The sequence below is a fragment of the Chiloscyllium plagiosum genome, unplaced genomic scaffold (genome assembly GCF_037043375.1).
Source record: "Chiloscyllium plagiosum isolate Xiang-an unplaced genomic scaffold, Cpla_swu_hap1 HiC_scaffold_14, whole genome shotgun sequence".
NCBI classification, from domain to species: domain Eukaryota; kingdom Metazoa; phylum Chordata; class Chondrichthyes; order Orectolobiformes; family Hemiscylliidae; genus Chiloscyllium; species Chiloscyllium plagiosum.
Window position 1 is genome coordinate 35,571,892 of NW_028270152.1, and position 26,095 is coordinate 35,597,986.

At 38.7% G+C, this 26,095-nt stretch overlaps 1 protein-coding gene across 13 annotated transcripts in view; it reads left to right on the forward strand.

Moving 5' to 3' along the window:
• Positions 1 to 26,095, forward strand: part of LOC122559001 (voltage-dependent L-type calcium channel subunit alpha-1D-like) — a 672,668-nt gene that overhangs the window by 553,785 nt on the left and 92,788 nt on the right. For all 13 annotated transcript variants that reach the window (XM_087994295.1, XM_087994294.1, XM_043708069.2 and 10 more), the window contains 2 exons: positions 1,313 to 1,414; positions 7,596 to 7,726. In XM_087994295.1, the coding sequence (XP_087850421.1) occupies positions 1,313 to 1,414; positions 7,596 to 7,726 (233 nt within the window). The remainder of the gene's footprint in view (positions 1 to 1,312; positions 1,415 to 7,595; positions 7,727 to 26,095) is intronic.

A 26,095-nucleotide genomic window follows, 5' to 3' on the forward strand; every position in this document is an offset into this window, starting at 1 on the left:
AAATCCACATGCATCAGATTAGAATCAGTCTAAACATTATGGCACAGACAGCAGCACACAGGGGGCTAACACCTTCAACACGTTATCTGGGCTGACACCAATTGTTAAAGTTCACCTGAGAATGTAACTTTTAAAAAAAATTTTGCGATTTACTTATGAACGAAGTGAAACTAACATGGTCATTCTAACAGATGAGAGACTTAACAAACAATCAAGGTATTTTTCAATGTATAATTTCAGTTACATCACACTGTAAACTTTTTTTTATAAATTCTGTGTCTTACAACTGTGTCTCCACAACCATATAATGAAAGAGCAGCGCTCTGAATGCTAGTGATTCCAATTAAACCTGTTGGACTATAACCTGGTGTTGTGTAATTTTTAACTTTGTGCACCCCAGTCCAACACCGGCATCTCCAAATCAAGATTACAGAGCTTCCACTCAATAGAGTAATTGACAGATCTCGAGGGTGGGATTTGCTGTCCATAAAGAACATGATTGAATTCCACTCACACCCTATTAAGGCCTACCCCAGCATATTGTCAGTGTGTGTTGGCCAGAGTTTTGGTCAACACAGTGACAATGCACTTTAATCTTGGGGTGAGATAGGTAGTGCATGCAGGTCACCCAGCCCCAGTCAAATACCCACAAATGTTTTTCTCAAACTAGTTTGAAATCTGTGATCCCATTTTCAATTTGATGCCACGTGAACCCATGTTGGTTTTAATTCCATATAATTTCTCCTGAGCATTTGTAATTCTCTACATTTCATTCGGTTTACCTTCAAAGTATTTAAATATGAGCATGGTTCATGGATATAAATTAACAGCCAAGGTATAGCACTATCTATTACAACTAACTGAGTGAAACATGCAGTGTTAGAAAAATAATCTGCATGTAATTTAGACATGACAGCTTGCATCCAGTAGGTTTTCAATGAATGGTAAAGGTAACTTTGCTGTATTCACAGCAGACCATAGGGGTTTTCACTCATTAGAGAGAAACAGCTAGTGGTGATTTAACCTGAGGGTGACCATCCCACTGATGACAGGTGAGGTCAAGAAGGCAGACCTTCATGGTAACCTCAGCCAGTGTGGAAATTGAAGCCATGCTGTTGGTATTATTCTGCATGACAAACCAGCCTACTGAACCAACTGACGCCCATTTTATTTTTTCAATTATTTTTGACATATGTGTAAGTATTTACTAAAATTTTTACTTTACTGGAAACTGTGTATTAGATTGCTACTTCACTGTTTCAAAAGGTTCATGGAGCTGATTCTGTTGCGTGCTTTTTCTCCTTTCATACAGGTAACCTAGATCAAGCTAATGAGGAGCTGAGAGCTGTTATTAAAAAAATCTGGAAACGAACTAGCATGAAGTTGCTAGATCAGGTGGTCCCTCCAGCTGATGGTTAGTGCTATGATTTTCAGATCAATTTTTACTGCAGTTAATTATATATTAATCACAGACTGTTTACCAGTTTATGTTTGTTCTTGAATTATATAGATGTGCATTGTTAGAAAGTAACCCAATAAAAGTATTTGATATTGATTTTGTATTTGAAGGAAGAGGGAAATGTGCATTAAAATTGGAACTCACTTTGTTTTCACTGTTAAAAAGTAATTGAATTCTAAAGATTATCCATCAGTTTATTTGAAACTCCAATTCTTGTATTGAGATTTATTTCATGGAAAACGCTTAGTATTTGTTATTAATTTGCTGCAGTGTAAATACCGTGCAGTAGAATGGTAAGTACATGGGATATAAGGTCTGCAGCATAATAAGTAATGAGTAATCAAATGTATTTCATTATTAACAGTTAAAATTATCATTGACATTTGGTACTGTTCAAGCTTTGAATTTTGTTAAATACTGCTTAAGTTTTAAACGTATTTTTCAAACTTAATTAAGTAACCATTTGCTTCAATTTTGTTTCTAATGCTTGCATGGCATAAATTGAGAAAACATTGCATGTATCCAATAACATTTCAACTTGTTTGCTTGAGCTTCTCTACAGCTTCTGTCCCTTTCTTCTCTCAATCTGTAAGAATATTCTGAAGCAATTCTGTTTTAGGCCGGTGGCATGGAACTCGTGTTGCCTCTTAACAACTGTTTCCCCTAAGATTTATTTGACACGGAGAGCTGTGCTTCAGAAATATTCCACACAGCCAGTTTTGTCTTATCTGCATGTCTTGGAAATTGGAAACAATGTAAAGGCTTTTCATCTTAAAGATTTCATATATTCATGCTTGTATTACTACAAGGTTATAGCTAGCTTTCTAGCTTGCTAATTATTCAGTAAACACATGCTTTAATTGACAGAATTATTAGCCTATATATTTTAATTCATCTCATTTGTTGTGCTAAGTGTATTAACCTTGTCTTTGGGATTAGGGTTAAGGTTTTAGAACATTTCAAGTCTGAACAATCTATGTTATCAAATGGGCACAAACATAACAAATCACTCAATTGGATTCAATAAACACATTTTCTGCCAAACATTTGGTATGTCCCTGATGAGACAAAATAAGAGGTGCAGAACAAAGAGCATGCCAATAGCCCAAAATTCCCATACTTACCCACACCCATTGCTCCTTTTTTGAATCTCTCTCCAGAATGTCTGTTAATTTGTGAACAATACCCTTGCTGTCAATTTATTTATTACAGATAGTGACATTGACCCTCACTTTGCGATGGTAATTACCATATGGTTCCATAACCTCATTTCTCAATGAAAATCTTTTTTGTGTACTGCTCTCTCCATTCTACCTGAAGAAATCTTCCCTCCTTCCCTCCTTTCCTCCTCAATCTCTGCATTAAGAAGCTTGACATCTGTAGTTTGAATCTGTATCTCAACTCCCTCTGCCTTTTCCCCTCTGAAATCACTCATCATTTTTCTCCCTAAATCTTTCCTGTAATGTAACCTCTGCTATTCACCTAAGTCAATCCTATAGGATGATATCTATTTGCTTGCTTAAGCCCAAAGTTGAAGTAGATGAAAAACACCTTTCATCTACTCTCTCCAAACTGTTGACTTCTTTCCCCCTAAATTTCAAGTTTATGTTCAGTTATCTCTACTGTTTTTCCCTCTTCTGCTTCTTGCATACTAAATTGAATACTTCCCTAAATGCTGCCATAGCCTCCCTCTTAAAAATCTAGTTCTTCCACTGTTATTTTCAGCAAGCTCTATTATAACAATATTCACAATATTTATTATGTTATACTTGAATTTAGTTTTGTACTTGGTAAGGTGAGGGACGACGGTATCAGAAATCCAGTACTGTTTTGCAATTTTATTACTTGGTTGCAGTCTCAATTATCCACAGGTAATTAATTGTGCGAAATGGGGGAAAAAAGGCTTTTTCTATTCTGCCATAACAAAATCTGAATTGCACAATGGGGTTAAATCTAAATGATGTTATAGGCTATGGACTTACACTGACTGAAGAACTAGGTTGAGACGACCCAAATGAAGACAGTGAATAGTATTACCTATCCTTCTTTAGAGCTCTGTATAACCCTAAACAGGGAAACCTTTTGGCCCTGCTCTTGGCTCATTTAGTTCAGTGAATATTGGAAAACTATTTGAAGGAAAAAATACATAGTTCAGTTTGCAGCAGTAATCCATGACCTAACTGATTTTTTCCAATAATTGTGTTAAGCAGAGGTCAACCATCTGCTTAGGCTCAGAGGCAGGAGTAGTGGCCAGGACTTTCTGATGTCTTGACATTCATTATTACAGCGTAGATGAAGTTGCGCATGAGGACAGAATTTCCATTTCAGCAGGGCCCAAAGATTCTGCTGGACAATTTGATTAAGCCAGGAGGCCCAGAAAGTCTCAATATGAATTGGAGAATTTGGAGGATTTCAGTGTAATTAAGTAAATAGTTACTCAGGAAAGGGTAGACTCTTTAATAGGAGAAAGTAAGGTCTGCAGATTCCTGAATCTGAAGAAGGGCTTATGCCCGAAACGTCGATTCTCCTGTTCCCTGGATGCTGCCTGACCTGCTGCGCTTTTCCAGCAACACATTTCCAGCTCTAGACTCTTTAATATTTGATGTAGTTCCTGAGTAATTGTTCAAGTGACCCCGTACTTGCCTCTCACACCTTCAACTATACCTCCTACAGAGCACTTACACTAATGTCAGGAGTAGGCTCCACAAATGACCCTATCGTCAATATTAGGGGAGTCCAGCACATCTCAGCAAAATAAGGTTAAAGTATTTACAACCAGCATTAGCCAGGAGTACTGATTAGATGATCCAGCATGATATCCTGCAGAGGTCCTCAGTATCACAAATGCTAGTCTTCAGCTAATTTGATTAACTTAATTTAATATCAAGGAAATTGCTAGAGGTGCTGGGTACTACTAAGGTGATGTGGACATAACAACAGTCTGGCAAAACTTGTACTCAAAAAGTAATTGTGCTGTTAGCCAAACTGTTCCAATACACATACAACATCTGCCCAACAATGTTGGAAATTGCCCATAAGAAATTGTCCAGTCCACAAAAGGCAGAACAAATCAAACCCAGCCAATTAACCTAACAACAATTTATTTTTGATCATGAGCAAAGTGTTGGAAGCAGATGTCTATACTATCGAACAGCACATGTTTACCAACAATCTGCTCACTGATTCTCAATTTAGATACCACCATGGTGACACAAATCCTGGTGTAAGTACAAACTTAGTATAAATATGGACAATAGAGTTGAACATCCAGAGGTGAGCAAAGAGTGAGTGCCCATGATATCAAATTACTGTTTCACTGAGTATCCTTCAAAAAACCCAAGTAAAATTGATATAAGTGAAGTCTGGGAAAATTTTCCACTGGTTGAAGTCATTTCTAGCACCTAGTTGTTGGAAGCCAGTAGGAGTTCCTCAGGGTCCTTTCCTGGCACAAGCATCTTCAGCTGCTTCATCAATAACCTTTTTCCAATCAAGGTTACAATTGGGAATGTTCACTGATTATTGCACATTTGGCACCATTCACGACTTCTTCGATACTGAAGCAGTTCATACCCAGGAAGTCCCAGAGAACACACAGGCTTAGGCAAAGTGGCAAGTAATATTCATGCTGTGATTACAAAAGTATGTCAGAAACTATGAATTCTCTGTGGACTAACTCACTTCTGAATACCCCAAAGTCTGTCAACCATTTACAAGCACATGCCAGAAGTGTGATATAATACTCTCTATTTGCCTGCATGAGTGCAGCTCCAACAGCACTCGAATGTTAACGTCATCCAAAATAAAGCTCACTTTATTGGTACCCCATCCATCATCTCCAACATTTCCTCCCTTCACCACAGATGCACAGTGGCAGAAATGCTTTCAGTTTACAAGATATACTGCAACAATTCAGCAAGAATTCTTCAAAAGCTTGTTCCAAACCTGCAATGTATACACCCAGATGGATAAGGGAATTAGAAACATGGGTGCACTATCATCCAAGCCACACACCATCCTGACTCACTACTCCACCACTGTTCTTACCCTGTCCCTGTATAAACTCCCTTCCTAATATCACAGTTGTTGTACCTACATTCCCATGGATTGCAGTAGTATCATACCACTATCTTCTCATGAGCCCTAAGGGAAGGCAATAAATGCTGGTCGAGCCGGCACTAAATGCTGGCCTAACCAGCAATATCCACATCCCATGAATGAAATAAAATAAAAACTTATGGTTTCCACAAGTCACTTATGGAGTTACTTATGAATCAATAAAAGACAGTAAAATAAAAGCAAAATACTGCAGATGCGGAAATCTAAAATAAAAATAGAAAATGCTGAAGAGCGAAACGGTTGACTTTTGGACTGAGTTTCTCTAGCATTTTCTGCATTTTTATTATTAATAAAAGACAATGTCCTGTTTAGCTTGAGGGTAGGATTGTTATCAAATAATTTTTCTTCTAATTTTGTTTTACTCCAATTCTTCTTCAAAAGTTAGATTCAAAGGGTCCTAACAGTTTAGTTATAATTGACTGTGGGGAGAAAGTGAGGACTGCAGATGCTGGAGATCAGAGCTGAAAATGTGTTGCTGGAAAAGCGCAGCAGGTCAGGCAGCATCCAAGGAACAGGAGAATCGACGCATAAGCCCTTCTTCAGGAATGAGGAAAGTGTGTTCAGCAGGCTAAGATAAAAGGTAGGGAGGAGGGACTTGGGGGAGGGGCGTTGGAGATGCGATAGGTGGAAGGAGGTCAACGTGAGGAAGATAGGCCGGAGTGGGGTGGGGCGGAGAGGTCAGGAAGAAGATTGCAGGTTAGGAAGGCGGTGCTGAGTTCGAGGATTGGGACTGAGACAAGGTGGGGGGAGGGGAAATGAGGAAACTGGAGAAATCTGAGTTCATCCCTTGTGGTTGGAGGGATCCTAGGCAGAAGATGAGGCGCTCTTCCTCCAACCGTCGCAGCATCCAAGGAACAGGAGAATCGACGTTTCAGTTATAATTGACTGTAACAGCTTAAAAGGTTAACATTAACATGATTCTTTATCAGTTGAGTGATCTGTTAGATTTGTGCACTTGGTTCAATATTTATTTGTGCCCGTCTGCTTCCTGATTTTGTAGCCTTGCAATTTTAGCTTGCAACAGCCATGAAGGTGAATAATACATTTTACATATTTGATTTTTTAAAAATATATTTAGTAAGTAGAATATATTTTCATACTTAACTGTAATTTCATTCTTTGTAGTTCTATTACACTGATAATACTGTCAAATTTATTCATAGTAGAATAAAAGGTTCACAAAGTGTAATGTGCCACCTGACAGAGGATCTTGTTCTGTGAGGTTTTCCATTCTTAAAAGAATGATGGAATGGTAATTGCTTATTATCTGGTTTGGCAACCATAGCCCAAGGCAGCCAAAAATGTTCAAGATTGTCCAATAATTATTTTTTGCATCCAGTTAAATAATTTGCACAGCACAGATTATGTGCATATTTTACATTGTTATAAATTTGTCACTCAAGCCAAACATATGCAATTAAATGAAAAAACTACTAAAAGTAAAATTTGCGAAGGGTTTTGAGGTTGATTCAAGATTTGAATGCAGTGTTTTAAATACCTTCTTTAAAATATCAGTTTCTGTCATATAGGAAGTTAGATGCTTTATTCAAACTGCAATTATTTAACACAAGTACATAGCAGAATGACAGATTATCTACTGTTACTTGCCATTCATTTCAAATTTGTAAAACTGCAGAAGAATTACAAATATGTTCACCTTATACTGCAAATACATCTATCTAATTTGGATTTTAGAGAAAATCCCATCATTTAGGGTGTTGTCCAAAATAAAAGTGACATATTTTGCAGTCTATTGACAATTTTGGAATGGAAATGTGTGTATTATTCACCTTTCAATTAAACTACACGCGAAGGATTATTTTAGTGTCATTTAATTCTGAAACATAATTCCTTCAAATGTAATCTCTAATATATATTTAATATAATAATTTGAATAAACACATTTTATAAAGTTTAGAGCACAGGTTTACAGAAAGCAATCAAACTAGGAAGTTCCAGGATGATTAGAAAGAAGCTATTGTTCTGAAAAAGGAGGAATTTGTTTGGTCTATTCACATAGATGATGAGGTAACCGTGGGGAAGTTCTATGCCACCTTCCTGATACAGGACTACTTTAGGAAATTCAAGCGACGCAAGGAACAAGGCTTGGTTGGAAAGCAACCCAGAAAGAATACGACAGTTGCTCTTCAGGTGAGATTAATTTGATAATTTGTAAAAAATGTTTTTTAAAGTGCCTGAGCTATAACATTGGATTTTAATTATTAAAGGTCATTAAATTTTGCAGTGTGATAGCAGTGTATGCACACTGTACATTCATCAAAAATCTCTCCTTGCTAGTTTAGCAAAGGTTATAACCTATTTAAATAGGTTAACATTTCCCCTGAAATTTCCAATATACATATCAAATATTCTGTACTACTATTCCACTGCATAATTTCAAGAGTATGTTTTGTATGAATGAGCTAATGTAATGAGTTGTTACATTATTGTTGATGTAAAATGTAAAGCCTGTTGCATCATCCTGCATTCTCTGCAAAAGACAAACCTACTGTGAGAGTTGGATTAGTGAGATGCATGTAGCCTTTTCGATTTTTCACCGCAGCTTTTATATATGCTCACGGCTGATTCACCTACATGTGAAGACTATATACCCCTTTATAATGCATCTCCAGCCATTATTTTGCACGCCATACAAACAGAAATGAATTACATTTCATTGGCAACAAATGGGAAAATAGCAAAACATAAAGTGTTATGAAGCCAGAACATGGAATTTAAAGAAATATGCATTTTGAGTAGTTTGAATGGAATGTGCTTGCTTGCATTGTTGCTGCCTTGGTCAACTTCAATTATTGTCTATAGCTATGCTTGAAAACTTAAGTAACCTTGGGTATTGCAAACCAAATAATTATTCAGCAATTTATAGTAACTCGGGTTGCATTACGAATCTAACTGAGAATTAAATTATGTAGAAAATGGTAACACGTAAATGATATTTATCATGAACAGGTTTATACAGATTTGAAAAATAGCTGCCTTCTTTAGTTCAATAGTCTGCAGGAAACATATAAACTAAACTTACTGTTTTTGATGTTAGCATGTAATATTTCTTTGTCTGGAAAGTGGCCCTAATCTACTTAAATTAGATGAGTTGATGTCTGCATTAAAAAGCAAAGAAATATTCTGAGAATTTAACTATTTCTATAACTAATAACACAAACAGTGCAGTCCAGATAACTGCAAAGGTAGTTAGCCAATTCAGTCAGTTACCTGATCAACTATAATTATGCAATAACTCTAACATGAAAAATTTGATTTTTTTTAATATTTATAGCAGTATTGTGCTATCTCGCACAATCTTATTAAATTCTATTTCATGGACATTAATACAACCCAAATTCATTGTTTTCACATGAAAGCATGAACATAGAGATTATTTGGTGGAAGAGGTTAAAAAGAAATTGTTGCTTATTTTTCCAAAGTTTATGGAAATTAATACAGCAGTCAGTTTCAGTAAAATAAGATAGTTAGCTTGCTATTAGTATTGAAAATTATCTTGGCAAAGTGTTACTCCATCTATTATCAGTAAACTGTAGGGAAAACATGGCAAACTTTGGAGGCACGTATGACTTCATAAGTAATGTTTAACAGTATCAACTTAAGACATTGCTTATTTTATAACCTTAGACATTTTTTAGCATTCAAAAGTATTTGATCCAGTCAGCATAGCTGTGATAGAGCTAACATTATAGGTAGTTGTTTGCTTATGGACGCACAATGACTAAACATATTGTTAGAATAATAAAATATTTTATTTTTATCTCTACTAGCTGGTGAGCTGATAAATATAACAATTAGAAACTTAGCCTGAACAAAGAGAGTTTTATTTAGCATAACATTAATACACCACTCTGCAAATGTTTGGGTGCAATTACCATTTAATTTCCAAACCTACTGAAATACAGAATTAATTATTTAATTTATGTAACCTATTATAAGTATTTATTATAATGTTTGAAAATAGAGGCCTCTTCCGATGTAGTAATAGTTTCTCTACCTCTGGGCCAGAGGCCTAGGTTCAAGTCCCACCTGCTTCAGACGTGTGTCATAGTATGTCTGAACAGGTTGATTAAAACTATTTAAATCTTGAAAATGGGGATCCAACTGGTACTCCAAGTTGAAGATACGAAAGTAACATTGCACCTGCACTGATGAACACAGTACTTAAAGGAATAAAAGATTCTTGATGTTTAAACTTATTTATTTTGCAAAGGATGTGTACAAAGCAGTTTTAGTAATCTTAATGTCTTAAAACAGAGAGCAATGGCACTTAAAATGCCTGAATTTCATCAGTTAACCAAAGATCACATTCAGAAAAGGAAGTTGAATGAGCTATGATCACATAAATCTCAAAACATTTCAGACTTCACATTTAAGGAAGAAATGTCAATGAAACTAGTCATGTTAATACAACTTTTAATTAATACCTCGTTATTTACATATCTGCCTAAGGTTTATTTTGAAATTTAACAATTCCAACTTTCAATTCCCATGGTGTCAGGAAATGTTCCAGTGAAAACTGCATGAGGGTAGAAATTACACCTCATTGCACCCATATTACAGGTGTAAAACTGGTACAGTGAGGCTCAATCTTCGGTACCACATTTCTGTAGCCTCAGATTGTAAAATATTCAAACGAAATAAACATTTTTCAGGGTTCACTTGTGACTCTGTGAAACAGGAATTTAATTCCTTATGTTCTGAAATGAGGGAAATATTACCTGTTCCAGGCCACATTTCTGAAACATGTCTGCAATGTGCAGATAGGCATTACATTGGCACCTTGGAATGATGAAGAAGCCAGTGTGTCCTTGGCAGCAATAACTAAAGGGGAATTACTTTTTAAAAAAGACTGGAGTTGGCTTGAGTCACAGTGTTCCTCCTTGCTCCACAGATCCCTTGAGGGATCTACTGACTGGCAATTCATCATTCCTCAATTCCACATCCATCCATGAACCTTCCCCATCTTGCTTCAATGATTCTTCGCTGCTACCCCTGTAATAACTCACAAGAGGCCAGTATCTCATCACTTTTATTTACGTATAAAGAGTCCTTGACACTGATCCAACTCCATCAGAGCCAACTCTCAAAGTGAACAGAACTTCTGATACTCCTGTTTACTTCTGTCAGCCAGAGGTCCCTGATTGGACCTCTAGCTGACAGAAGGTTCACCAAGCTGACCTCATTACAATCACTACAGTCCCCTTCCTAATCAGAAGTTAGCTCAGTAGGCAGCCTGAAAATTGAACAAGTGGTAAGATGGGCTGCCTGTTGGGTACAGCAAAATTACTCACATTATGTGGCTAAGCCTAAGGCCCGTTAGACCAGTTCCAGGTCTCCAGGTTTCCACCTCATCACTTTGCACATGATACAAGGCTCATTTTATTTCCATTGTAAGAGTTTCTGATGTACATTTACATGGTTCAGCAATGGAAGCTGTGCACTAGTGAATTTCAAACCTCCATATGCTTATATACTTTCCTTTAGACTGATAGCAAAAACTGACATCCTCTTATAGCATGAGTCAAGGTGACACAAAGGAATTAGAAATTTTTAGATTACAGTTCTTCCAGGCTAAGGCATATGAAAGAAAGGGATGGAAGTCTCAATTATAAAATTTGGGTTATACAGACAGATCTTATTATTGAATGGCAGACCAGGCTTGAGAGGCCAAAAGGCCTACTTGTTGGTATAAAATTGGCATGTTTTGATTCTAGGAGAAAGTGAGGACGGCAGATGCTGGAGATCAAGCTGAAAATGTGTTGCTGGAAAAGCGTAGCAGGCCAGGCAGCATCTAAGGAACAGGAGAATCGATGTTCCGGGCATATTCCTGAAGAAGGGCTTATGCCCGAAACGTCGATTCTCCTGTTCCTTGGATGCTTCCTGGCCTGCACGTTTTGATTCTAGGAAAGATCACAGATTGCTTGTGATGTGCACATTTCAAATAGATTCACATCATTCACATTGGTGTGAGTTTGTCTCCAGTTGAGTGTTTCGCCTGAGGTGCCAATGCTTATGTTATCTCCCATAACAGAAAGAATTAGGTGTGGTATCATGATATTGAAGAAACCAACAGGCATTTATTGCAACAAATAATTATGTACAATGTTACATTCCTCAGATGCATAAGTGATTAAGCTAAAACTACGCTATTATATTACAACAGAACAGTATGCTGCCAGAGTGTCATACTTCAACTGATCCGAGGTGAAATGTAGTATCTTTATGCCCTCAACTTACATGCTGTGGCACAATAATGATATTATGAGCATGTTCCTTAAAGGCATACCAAGGATGAGACAAAACACAACACATATGGCCTATAATGTAGAAATAGGTGTTGATCAGTACCTCAAAATTTCAAATTTGGGCTAGCAGTCCAGGCAATGTGTACTTCTGATCAGGACAACCCACTAATGGAATAAAATGTGATTTTTGTTTTCTTCTGTGCTATTCTATAGCCTTAACATGTAAATAACAGTTCACCATTGGAAAATATGTCAAACTCCACAGATGAGAATTTAACATATAACTACTGCCTTCAACATTTTCCAAACCCAAGTCAACAAGTGCTGTGGTATTCAAGTAAAACTAGAGAGGAAGATGGTTAAGGGTTTAAACAAGACAATGATGTATTATGCAAGAGATTGCCCCTGGGATTGTACTTCAATTAACACATGGAGAGTCTTTGACACGTAGATGTTCATACATTTTATAATTGTGTTGTGTACTCTGGCACCCTAAGTTTCACATGACTGCAAATTATCTGAAATAACTGCAGTAATTTGTAATTCTATGCAAAGCTAGTCAAGTCTCAAGTCGACATTCCACAGTGGTTGCATTTTTGCAACACTAATCAGTTCCTCCATTTTCCATATTTCACAATGATCTTACCTCTTTATGTTTGAAAACAGAGTTAAAAATCACACACCAGGTTATAGTCTAACAGATTTATTTGGAAGTACAAGCTTTCAGAGCCCTGCTCCTTCATCAGGTAGCTAATGGAGCAAGATCATAGGAGACAGAATTTTAGCAGAAGATCATAGTGTCATATAACTGATGCGATATATTGAATAAACCTCGATTGGTGTTACGTCATTCATCTTTTAGAATAGATTGCAGATTTCTATTAATTAATATGTAAATCTCAGAACTTCTTTCAAGTCACATTCCCAAGATAATTTAAGGTTTTCTAAAAAAAGTGACATCTCAGCTCAGACAATGCATTAAAGGTGTAAGGTTAGAGTCTATGTGTATTCCAATCTGAGTCAGACTGGTTCTGTATCCAAAGTAGGAATTTATAAAATGTCACATGGATTGACTGCCTATAGATTGTGTGCTTTGTGAATTAAATAGAATGTATCTGCAATTACAATTCTGCAAATGTACATTCACCCCAGAGACTTATATGTGTGTGTGCACGCATGTGAGGGAGAGAGAGGGTGTGAGAGTATGAGTGTGTGCATGAGTGTGATGGAGTATATGCCTGTGTGAGATAGAGAGAGAGGGTGAGAATGTGTATGAGAGAGGGTCTGCATGAACCTCCACATCATATTTGAAAACAATTCTCCTCTCTATCTGTTTATAGTGATTATTTCTTTACAATCTTACAAGTTTCTTTCCTAAATGCATCAAAATAATCAGTTCCCCTTTGGTCTTGGTTTCAAATTAAATATGTCTCGACTCCTTTCAATGCTTGCAGCTATGTGTCAACTCTTCTGTATAATTGGCTATTCATTTCTGCATATATAGTTTTCTTTCAGTCTTCTCTTTGGATTCTTAGCTGTGTGAAAGGAAGCCAAATCTGTTGCAGATTCTCACTTCCCATCCCAGATCCCAGCAACCAATTGATAGTTGGATTTGCAATGGGACCGTGCAGCTTTACAACACATTTTACTGTAGCTCCTGCTTATCTGGCTGAACCCCTTCAGATATTGCTTTCTGTCAGTGCCTACCAGCTTGTTCAGAGATATTACACACCTCTGGAGTAGGTGGGACTTGAACACGGACCTCCCGGTCCAGGAATAGAGATATTACCACTGTGTCACAAGAGGACCCAAGATATTAATGAATTTTTTATTAACCTATTTTTCTGAGATGTTATTACATACCTCTGGAACAGGTGGCACTTGAACCTGGGCTTCTTGGTCTCGGGCTAAGAACACTTCTACTGTGCTACAAAAGGGCCCAAGATATCATTGACATGTTCATTTTTTAAAAAATTAACCTGTTTTTCTAATCAACCTATTCAGCGATGTTATCACACAATGTCTGGAGCAAGAGGGACTTGAGCTCCCAGGCCTCCTTGTCCCAGGGTAGCAGCACTGCCTCTGCACCACAGGAGCCCTGAAGATATTATTGAATAGGTGACTCTGGAGATGCAGTTCAGCTGCATTGCTAGTCCATGTGCTCATGCATATTTAATTGGTTTTGCAGCTTCTCTTACCCAGGCTACAAACACAGAACAGATTACCCAGAATGTGAGCCTGCAAGTCAACGTTCACATTGGTTGGACAATTTGACAACTAATAATTTGAACAGTATTTAATTCAACACAAGTAACTGAATACAGCAATAATAGGGATGATAATATTTAACCTACAGTGGATGATACTGAGGCTAAATTTTATGTGGCAGCTGACACATAAAAGAAACCTTTTGAAGCTGCACATTACAACTTCAGGGACTGCAGCTTCCCATTCCCAATTGCCCTGAGCAACCCCTCAGGCATATTAGTTTGTTAACTGTGACATTTAGCACTCCACACCACTGATCGCAAGTGACACTGCTTGAGTCCTGATAGAATAAGCCTTGTTGGATACCCTGGTCAGTCGACTTAGTTCATTGCATAATCATAGGTATAGTACTTCAATTTCCATGGTATTTTAAAGAGTGAGTATAGCAAACAAATTAGTATATTTGCATTTTCTTACTGCTTGATCTGTATTCAATGATTACACTATGGTGTATTTCATCAGATCAATAACAACGAAGTGTCAAGCCTGGTTTTGCAAGTAGGATCTAACTATTCTTTGATCCCCTTTTTTGGTTGTGACTGCGATAATAGTGAATTTTGGCTCGGATTACTGCAACATCCTGCTGCCGCAGTGAAGCTCTAAATTATACTTTTGTGTTGCATCTGACTGCTCAATAAAGCAGTTTATACTCTTGTTTGCTCTGGACAATATTATGTACTGTGCATACCTACTATCCATATGTACGTTGATTCATTTTCCTCCCCTTTACAGATCTGGCTAATACTACAAGTTATATTACCTTAATCTATTTTTCAAAATCTTTAAATAAAAACTAAAAGAACTGTGAATGCTGTAAATCAGAAACAAAAAAGCTTAGCAGGTCCAGCAGCAACTGCAGAGAAATCAAAGTTAACATTTTGGGTCCGGTGATTGTTGCAGAAAGGTCACTGGATCTGAAACGTTAACTTTGATTTCTCTTCACTAATGTTGCCAAACTGCTGAGCTTTTCCAGCAACTTCTGTTTTTGTTTCAAAATCATTATATGATGTTTAGGGCGATCAGTTTGTTTAAAGTGCACAAAGTCTGGCCACACAGAGCAATCATTTAATTTTGTTATAGCATCTCGATGTCTCGGGTTCCTGGGGCTACTGTGCTCTTTGGGAGTGCCACATTTGATTTGCTGCAGCTCTAACTTTGTGTGACGTTTGGAATATATAAATGCACAGAGCTTTATCCACATTTCTGGCAATGCATTTTGATGCTTTCAAGACACACTATCACTCTTAATTTGGTTCTTTAAATTCAGGCAATTTCCCCCAACCTCATATCTTAATTGCAGGATTTTAGATTAATCATCAAGTCTCTCCACACTTCTCAGTAGTAGTATTTTTTTTCCTTTTGGAGGTTAAATCACTTACAATGTTTGTTTCTAGGTTCTATTTAAAAACATCTAAAATCCTCCATGGTCTTTTGAGAACTGTGGCAAGAAAAAGAAGCCTCAAATCGTTAAACTTGGCAGCATGTTTTTAACCCTAAAAATCCATGCAATCCAACATTGCAGCCTTTCACAGTCTATCTTGGTGAGTATTCTGAATGAGTTGATAGATGGTCCCTTTTCTGTGGCCCATTGCTTTTGAAACCAAGTCATCATTTCATCCCAGTTCCAACTGGCTACACTTTTCCTCCTGATGCTCACTTTAAGCCTGAGAGACCTAACAGCCATGGTTTTAATTTGCTTGTCTTTATTTCTGTCTTCATTCATTATTTAACCTCACTGACAGGGCATCTAAAATCTATACAACCCAGTCCCACCCCAGACATTCCACTACCACCAAACAAACCAAGTTGGAAAGAAATGCTTTGTACTAACTTAAACTTTCATTTTTATCCCAGCTTCTTCTGGCTGTTGAATCTTTTAACTTGCATCAATTTAATACATACATTCACATGTACCAATCACTAACTTCTGAAAACAAAGAGATGAAACACAAATATGGATGTACACAATAAAAAACTTGTTTTCTTTCTCTTGTCTCTTCAACAGTACCCTCAACTGTTGTGGTACTTATAATTTTTCTTAGCCTTTCCCTGATTCCTATCCAGTGATCCTGTCAATTTGGTATTGATTCTGGACTTAGTTTCTCAGTCCCAAATATTAATTATAATTATTCTCTTATCTTCTTTGTCCCTTTGCTGGGCAGGCTACCTGATGTTTTGGTTATCCAATGGATCCCCATGATTCCAACTCTTTGATTTTTTTCAATTATCCATCAAAAAAGACGTTACTTTTGGGCCTCTGACTAAAGGTGTCATTTTCAGATTTGTCACTATTCTCAGTAACCACCATCCTTATCCTTACAGCCACCTATCCACCCGTGACAAACTGCAATTCTCTCACAATGTCTTCTCACACAATGGTTCTTGATCTACACCCACCCCTGGCGATTCTAGCCTACCAGTAGTCTGATGAGTCAATCTAACTGGTGGCCGCTTGGGTCTGTGCACTACCCTTTGTCTTGTTTCATCCTAGCACCTCCAAGTTTGATCCCATTGGTCTGTTTGTGCAAATACCAGACTACACTCTAATTTTGGGTGGGACTCACTCATTTGGTGTGATGTGTCTCATTTCTCAGCCACTCACAGACTTTCCAGTTAGAGTCAAAGAGTCATACAGCATGGAAACAGACTCTCCAATTCAACTTGTCCAGGCCAACCAACTTTCCCAAACTAAACTAGTCCTACTTGTCTACCTTTGGTCCATATCCCTCTAAACTTTTTCCATACATGTACCTGTCCACATGTCTTTTAAATGTTGTAACTGTACCTGTAAGTACCACTTCTTCTGGCAGTTCATTCCAAAAATGAACCAGTCTCTGTGAGCGAAAGTTGTCTGTCATGTCCTTTTTAAATCTTTTTCCTCTCAACTTCTCAGCACATACTCCTAGACCTTGGAATATGCCAGTCTGTAACACTAGGTCAAGGACAACTCTTTGTATTGGAACATCAAAAAGTTTTGAGCAGATCAAAGAGTTGATGGTCTTTTGAATGCAGTTGATGTTTGTTTCAGTGTACATTCGTGAGAACAGAGCTGCTCAGCCAAATATGACAAAAACCACTGCATCTCTCATCATTGTAATGGCACAGTTCAAAAAATGGTCTCTTTACCACCACTGCTCTTCTGAGGTCAGCATGTGGTGTCACAGTGTGGTCAGGGGTGCATGAATAATTGACACGAGTGCCTCTGTCACCACTTGTTTTGGTACTTATTTAAAAGTTGTAGTGATAACGTATTTTGCAAGATGACTTTGATAGTCTGCTTAGGGAACCATTTGACAGGAACCACCATCTTCTTTTTCTGACCACTGCCTGATTACCTGTGATCATAGATGTTTCTCTAAAAGATTTTTTCCACAAAATGACACAGTGAAGTATAGCTACTTGGAGCATTGTACAAGTGAGCATAAAAGGACAGAGCTTGTGAAGTGACTGTCTTCCTGATTGTAGTTAATTTCACACATTTATATATTTTAAAAACATGTTGCCAACTCAGGCATCCTAATTATCATACAGATTGCAAGTTACCCAAAATGACTACAGTACTTTATAATTCTTTGTAACTAGATGTCTCTGGTTGACACATGCTACAGTATTCTGTAAAGTTAATCAGTTCAAGTTGCACATTCTATAATGATTCTTTCTCTTTATATTTCAGAACAGTTCCCTACTCTATCTGTTTACAATAGTTATTTCATTCCGACATTATACAAGTTCCTGCCCTGATATACATCAAGTGGTCAGGTCATCTTTGTAATTTTAAATAGATCTCCGTTTTGAGTTAGTTATGTCTCAACTGATTTTAATGCCTGCAGCCACATACCATCCTTTTGTAAAGCTGGCTATTATTTTTCTGCATTTTTTTCTGTTAAGTTGCAAATATTTTTGCATTTGAACAGTTCCATTTCAGAAAACAAATATCATGCTTAGTTGGAAACCTAATTGGGATCCAAGGGTTCAGTGTTTGAAAAAAAAACTAAAGATTTCAAATTTTTGCAATTAATATTACCTCTGAATTCATGTTCTTTTTGTGTTTTACAATTAATTCATTGGCTTATTATTCTGAGAAGATATCCAACAGTGAAAGTCATTTTGATAAAGATGTTGTTGAAAAAAAAATCAGCAAAAATTGCAAGAACAAAATCTTTTTATTTCAAGTAAGAGCTACAGTTACATTCAGAACATAATTCATTTTCAGAGTGACTATCACGCATGTTATCGTCATTTGAATGCTACCTTTAGTTTAAATTTAAGCAAACTGAATATTTCTGGATATGTAATAATGCTATTTCTATTTCTTCACATTTAATAGAGTGGTGTTTCTGTTGACTCTTATTTTGAACAGCCTGAAACGATCTGATCAGGGTTACCATTATCCCACAGGAAGGCTTTGATGTGCCCTAGTTCAGCATTGGGTTGCATTGCGAACAAACAATTGAGCCCTGTTTACAAGATTGCTGATGAGGCTAACTTATAGTGTGTCAAAATGTCGCAACATGTATGCTGACATGTATATGTGATATGTAGCTTTGCTGTAAACTGTAATAGAGAACTTCTTTGACCAAGTTTTCAACTGGGATATCAATGAAAGAGGGCTCATTTGATTGCTTCATTTCAAACATGAGTGCAGGATGCAGCCCATATATAAGGAAATTCTTACCTGCAGCTGCAGTTTAAAATGTGATGAATAATCTTAGGAGATTAGGTGTCATTTCAGCAAGGACATATTTCTCATGGAATCCATCAATAATATTTATGAGAACTAGGCCGAGGGTCAATCCATGGCACCGCCATCTATTGAATATACATGATGAACCTGACCACACTGGACAAGTTGGTGATTTCATTAGTTCAATGAATACTGATTCACAGAATGGTAGCAGGTCTAGATTACCAAGACATAGTGCTGCAATGCTGGGGTGTTTTGAATAGGCTGGCAATGTCAAATGAGCACATAGACCCAGAGGAACATAAGAGCAGGAGTGGACCATTGAGCTCCTTGTGCCTGTTTTTACCATTTAATGAAACCATGACTGATCTGTGGACTAACTCTGTATCCCTGCCTTTGGCCCATATCCCTTAATAAGTTTGCTTAACAAAAGATATCTCCTTCAGATTTAAAATTAATAACTGATCCAGAATCCACTGCTGTTTGTGGAAGAGAGTTCCAAACATCTACTACCCTTTGTGTAGAGGTTTACAAAATCATGACAGGCATAGCCAAGGTGAATAGCCAAGGTCTTTCCCCAGGGTAAGGAAGTTCAAAACCAGAGGGCATATTTTTAAGGTCATAGAAGAAAGATTTAAAAGGATACTGAGGGGCAACTTCTCAGACAGAGGGTGATACGCATATGGAATGATCTGCCAGAGGAAGTGGTAGATGGAGGTACAGTTGCAACATTTGAAAGACATTTGGATAGGTACACGAATAGGAAAGGTTTACAGGGATAAGGGCCAAATGCAGGAAAATGGGTGTAGTTTTAGTTTGGGCAACCTGGTCGGCATTGATGAATTGGACTGGAGGGTCTGTTTCCATGCATGACTCTATGCCATTTTCGAACCAGCTCGGTCAGGGTAACCTTGAGGAGGAGTTTGTTGAGTGTATCTGTGATAGCTTTCTTGAACAATATGTAATGGAACTGATGAAGGAGCAAGCTATCTGAGATCTGGTCCAGTGTAATGAGACAGGAATAATTAATGACCTCAATTAAGGATCCTCTGAGAAGGAGTGATCACAGTATGGTTGAATTTAAAATACAGCTGGATAGTGTGAAGATAAAATCTAATGCCATGGTCCTGTGCTTGAATAAGAAGGACTATGATAGAATGAGAGAGGACCTGGCTAAAATAGAATGGAAACAGAGACTTTATAGTGTGACAGTTGACAAGCAGTGGAGGACCTTCAAAGAAATTTTTCAAAGTGCTCAGCAAAAATATATTCCGGTGAGAAGGAAGGACTGTAAGAGGATGGGTAATCTGCCATGGCCGTCTAAGGAAATAAGGCAGGCTATCAAAGCGAAAGAGAAGGCATTCAAAGTGGCCAGAAACAGCAGGAATCCAGAAGATTGGGAAAACTTTAAAGGTCAACAGAAAGCCACAAAAAGAGCCAGAAAGAAAAGTAAGATAGACTATGAGAAAAAACTAGCACAGAATATAAAGACAGATATCAAAAGTATCTATAAATATATAAAACGAAAAAGAGTGGCTAAAGTACATGTTGGTCCTTTAGAGGATGAGAAGGGGCAGTTAGTTATGGGATGAGGCATTTAACAGGTACTTTGCATCGGTCTTCACAGTGAAGGATACCAGTAAAGTGCCAGGAAGTGACGAAGAGAGGGCCTGGGAACAATTATTATTATGGAAGAGCTAGTGTTAGGTAAGCTAATGGAGCTAAGGATAGATAAGTCTCCTGGCCCTGATGGAATGCATCCCAGGGTACTATAAGAGATGGCAGGAGAAATAGCAGGTGGACTGGCAGTAATTTTCCAAAATTTGCTGGACTCTGGGGCAGTCCCAACAGGTTGAAAAATAGCAAATGTGATGCCACTGTTGAAAAAGGGAAGTAGACAAAGATGGGGAATTATAGACCAGCGAGCTTATAGTGGGGAAAAGGCTTGAGTCTATTATCAAGAACGAAATAGCAGGACATCTTGAAAGAAATTGTCCCATTATACAGATGCAGCATGGGTTCATGAAGGGCAGGTCATGCTTCACAAATCTTTTGGAAATCTTTGAAGACATTTCAAGCAAGGTGGACAAGGGGATGTGGTGTACCTAGATTTCCAAAGGCCTTTGGCAAGGATCTACACAGGAGGCTACTGCATAAGATAAGGATGCATGGTGTTAGGGATAGAGTATTAGTATGGATAGAGGATTGGTTGACTGACAGGAAGCAAAGAGTGGGAATAAATGAGTACTATTCTGGCTGATAATCAGTGACGTGGTGTGCCTCAGGGATTGGTGTTGGGACCATAATTATTTACATTTTATGTAGATGATATGGAGTTGGGGACCACGTGTACGGTGTCAAAATTTGCCAATGACACTAAGATGAGTGGCAGAGCAAAGTGTGCAGAGGACTGTGAAACTTTGCAGAGGAACACTGATATATTGAGTGAGTGGGCAGAGGTCTGGTGGATGGAATACAATGTCAGTAAATGTGAAGTCACACGTTTTGGTAGGAGTAACGGCAAAATAGATTATAACTTGAATGGTGAAAAGTTGCAGCATGCTGATTTGCAGAGGGACTTGTGTGTCCTTGTGCATGAATTGCACAGGGTTGGTCTGCAGGTACAAGAAATAATTAGGAAGGCAAATGGAATTTTGTCCTTCATTGCTAAAGGGTTTGAGTTTAAAAGCAGAGAGGTAATGTTACAGCTGTACAAGGTGCTGGTGAGGCCACACCTGGAGTACTGTGTGCAGATTTGGTCACCTTACTTAAGGATGTACTGGCACTGGAAGGGATGCAGAGGAGGTTCACTAGGTTGATTCCAGAGTTGAGGGGGTTGGCTTATGAGGAGAGGCTGAGTAGATTGGGATTATATTCATTTGAATTCAGAAGAATTAGGGGGGGGGGGGGGAATCTTATAGAAACATATAAAATTATGAAGGGAATTGATAAAATAGAAATAGATAGAATGTTTCCACTGGTAGGTGAGATTAGGACAAGAGGGAATGGCCTCAAGACTAGAGGAGCTGAAAAATGTGTTGCTGGAAAAGCACAGCATTCATGAAGAAGGGCTTAGGCCTGAAACATCGATTCTCCTGCTCCTTTGATGCTGCCTGACCTGCTGCGCTTTTCCAGCAAGACATTTTCCAGCTCTGATCTCTAGCATCTGCAGTCCTCGCTTTCTCCTAGTCAAGATTAGAGGAAGCAGGTTTTGAACTGAACTGAGAAGGAACTTCTTCACCCAGAGGGTGGTAAATCTATGGAATTCCTTGACCATGGAAGTAGTTGACACTACTTCAGCAATCGCTTTTAAAGCTAAGGTAGATACTTTTTCGTAAAATAAAGGAGTTAAAGGATATGGTGAAAATGGAGGTAAGTGGAGCTAAGTCCACGAAAAGATTATTCGTGATCTTATTGAATGACGGAGCAGGCTCGAAGGACTGGACGGCCTACTCTTGCTCCATGGTCTTCTGTTCTAATGTTCTAAAGAGCTATACACCTGAACCCCCAAATCTTTGGATATCCTCTGTATTTACTTTCATATCACCTGTAAAGGACCCGGATCTATCCTTTCTTTGTTCTAAATGGATACTGCAAACATTTATTTATTCACTCGTGGAATGTCACTGGCTGGCCAGCATTTATTACCCATCCCTAGTTGGCTTTGAGAAGGTGGTGATGAACTACCTTCTTGCAGTACTACCATTCATATACTGTAGGTAAACCAAGAATATTATTAGTAAGGGAATTCCAGGATTTTGACCCAGCGATAATGAAGGAAATTAGATGTATTTCCAAGTTAGGATGGTGAGTGGCATGGGGTGGGGGGGACTTGCAGGTAGTGCTGTTCCCAGGCATCTGCTGCCGTTGTGATTATAGATGGAAGTGGTGGTGGTGGGATTGGAAAGTACTGTCTAAGAAACTTTGGCAAATTTCTTATAGATAGTACAGGAGAAAGTGAGAACTGAAGATGCTGGAGATCAGAAACTAAAAGTGTGGTGCTGGAAAAGCACAGCTGGTCAGGCAGCATATGAGAAGCAGGAAAGACAATGTTTCAAGCATAAGCTCTTCATCAGGAATGAGGGGATGGGGTCCAAGAGGCCTGGGAGAAAAATGGGAGGGGGAGTGGGGCTGGGGGAAAGGTGGCTGGGAATGCAATAGGTAGATGAAGGTGGGGGGGGTGGTGATCGTGATAGGTCAGAGTGAAAGGTGGAGCAAATAGGCAGGAAGGAAGTTGGACAGGTAGGACAGTTCAAGAGGGCGGTGCCCAATTGGGGGTTGGATCTGGGATAAAGTTGGGGGAGTTCTGGGCCTCCTCCACTGCCAAATCCTTGCCAATGGACAACTGGAGGAAGAACACCTCATCTTCCACCTTGGGAACCTCCAACGACACAGAATCAGTCGATTTCACCAGTTTCCTCATCTCCCCTGCCCCACCTTATCCCAGATCCAACCCTCCAACTCGGCGCCACTCTCTTGAACTGACCTACCTGTTCATCTTTCTTCCCACCTATCCGCTCCACCCTCTACTCTAAAGCTATCACCAATACCCCCCCCCCACTTTCATCTACCTGTTGCATTCCTAGCTACCTTCTCCCCCAGCCTCACCCCCTCCCATTTATCTCCCAGCCCCCTTGCTGCCATGCCCACCCCCCCCCCCACACACACACACACACACACACACACACACACACACACACACACACACACACACACACACGTACACGCATTCCTGATGAACAGCTTATGCTCACAACATCGAGTTTCCTGCTCCTTGGATACTACCTTATCTGCTGTGCTTTCCCAGCACCACACTTTTAGACTCTTATAGATAGTACACAGTGCTGCTACTGAGCGTTGGTGCTTCCTCATTGTCAACAACCAGGTTAATATTCATGTCATCTGCAAACTTACTTACCAAATCCCCATGTTCTCTTCTATACCTTTTATATATATCACAACACTGATCCCTGTGGTGTGTCACTGGAAGACAGTCTCCAGTCACACAAACCGCCATCCATTACCACCTCTGTCTCCTATCACAAAGCAAATTTTGGATTCAACTTGCCAAGTTAGCCTGGATTCCTTGTGCCTTTACCTTCTTTATCAGTCTCCCATGTGGGATCTTGTCAAAGGCTTTGCTGAAATCTTTTAATGATGGCATGGGTGCCAGGGATGTTGACATTTTGGTGAATATGCAATGAGTAACAAGTTATTCCTGAAACAGTAGGTGGTAAATTAGGACTAGCATTGGGCAAGAGGGGTGCCACTGGAAGTAGGGTAGGTATTTAATAAATTGTGTTTGGTAAGATACAGTCAGAGATCTTACTAAGCCTCTCAGAGAGAGACCTTCTGTGAAACTCAACAAAACTGAGCCTTTGCCAAAGCAACTAAGATTCAGCTGGTATTGAATCTCTCTAACTATGTCGGAGAGTGAGTTTGTCCTTGCGCATGGTTTCAGTTTTGATGACAAATCAAATGGGAATTTTGCTGGGTTTGAGCTCCTCTGCTTCTAACTACCCACCACACTTCAGTGTCCATAGACAGTGGTGAATCCATGAAAGCGCACATTATTGATATGGTGCATGTATATTGCAGGATTTTAAACAACCTGTCTGATTGTACCCAACCAACTCGCACTTACAAAATTTGAAACACAGTGTCCAACATTCGATATGACTCTGCATTGGACAACACTTACTGGATAATCCTGTATGTGCAAAGAACTACACTGACAGCTAATTTTGGACTATTAGTTGGGTTCGCAATGGGATACACTTGTGTGTACTTGAAACTACATATAATAGAATCTTGGGCTCTGCTGTTTGCAGAAAGAAAGAACATGTACAAACCCTGCATCTGTTTCAACTCAACAAAATAGGCAATAGCCATTCACTGGTTCATTATTCAGGGTAATGCCCTGTCAATCAGAGTCAACTTGCCTGATTTAAAATTGAAACAAAGCTTGGCAGTTAACTCAGTCATTATTAATGGGTGCATTCTCCATGGCAACACCTTACCAATCAGCATTAAATTGCTGACCAATCAGCACCCTCCTCTTATAGCAGTATACAAATGTTGATTTCCCCTTTAAATTAGCATTGCTATAAATTCTCCTGATGAGTGCAAGATGAAAAGCTTTGACAAAGCTTTAATAAGGAGGGAAAATTTAAAGTACAAGGGAAAGCTAGCCAGAAATATAAAAGCAGATAGAGTTTCTATAAATATTTTTAAAAGAAAAGAGTTAACAAAATGAACCAAAGTCCTATAGAATTTAAGTTGAGAGAATAGTTAATGGAAAATGTAAGGTCCTAGGGAGTGTTGGTGAACAGAGACCTTAGAGTGCAGGTTCATAGCTCCTTGAAAGTGGAGTCGCAGGGAGATAGGATAGTGAAGAAGGCATTTGTTATGCTTTCCTTTATTGGTCAGAGTATTGATTGCAGGAGTTGGGAGGTCATGTTGCGGCTGTACAGGACATTGGTTAGGCCACTGTTGGAATATTGCATGCAATTCTGGTCTCCTTCCTATCGGAAAGACGTTGTGAAACTTGAAAGAGTTTAGAAAAGATTTTCAAGGATGTTGCCAGGGTTGGAGGATTTGAGCTACACGGAGAGGTTGAATAGGCTAGGGCTGTTTTCCCTGGAACATTGGAGGTTGAGGGGGTGATCTTATAGAGGTTTATAAAATCATGAGGGGCCTGGATAGGATAAATAGACAAAGTCTTTTCCCTGGTGTGGGGGAGTCCAGAACTAGAGAGTATAGGTTAAGGGTGAGAGGGGGAAAGAGACCTAAGGATAACTTTTTCACTCAGAGGGTAGTACGTGAATGGAATGAGCTGCCAGAGGAAGTGGTGGAGGCTAGTACAATTGCAACATTTAAAAGACATCGGGATGGATATATGAATAGGGAGGATTTGGAGAGATATGGGCTGGGTGCTGGCAGATGAGACTAGATTGGGTTGGGATATCTGGTTGGCATGGATGGGTTGGACCGAAGGGTCTGTTTCCATGCTGTACATCTCTATGACTCTGTGACTGTAGATCGTAGATGAATTAAAGGAATTATATCAGTGTTCGTTATAGAGGTTACAGGGAACATCTCAATGTCTGCAATAAATCGGAAAATAGAAGGGATGGAGCAAATTACTTTCACCAGAGAAACAATACTGAGTAAATTGATGGAGATGTAAGCCGAAAAGTGTCTGAGTCCTGGTGAATTTCATCCTATGGTTTTAAAATAAGTAGCAAATGAGATTAGTTGATCCATTGGTTTTAAATTTATAAACCTCACTTGATTTCG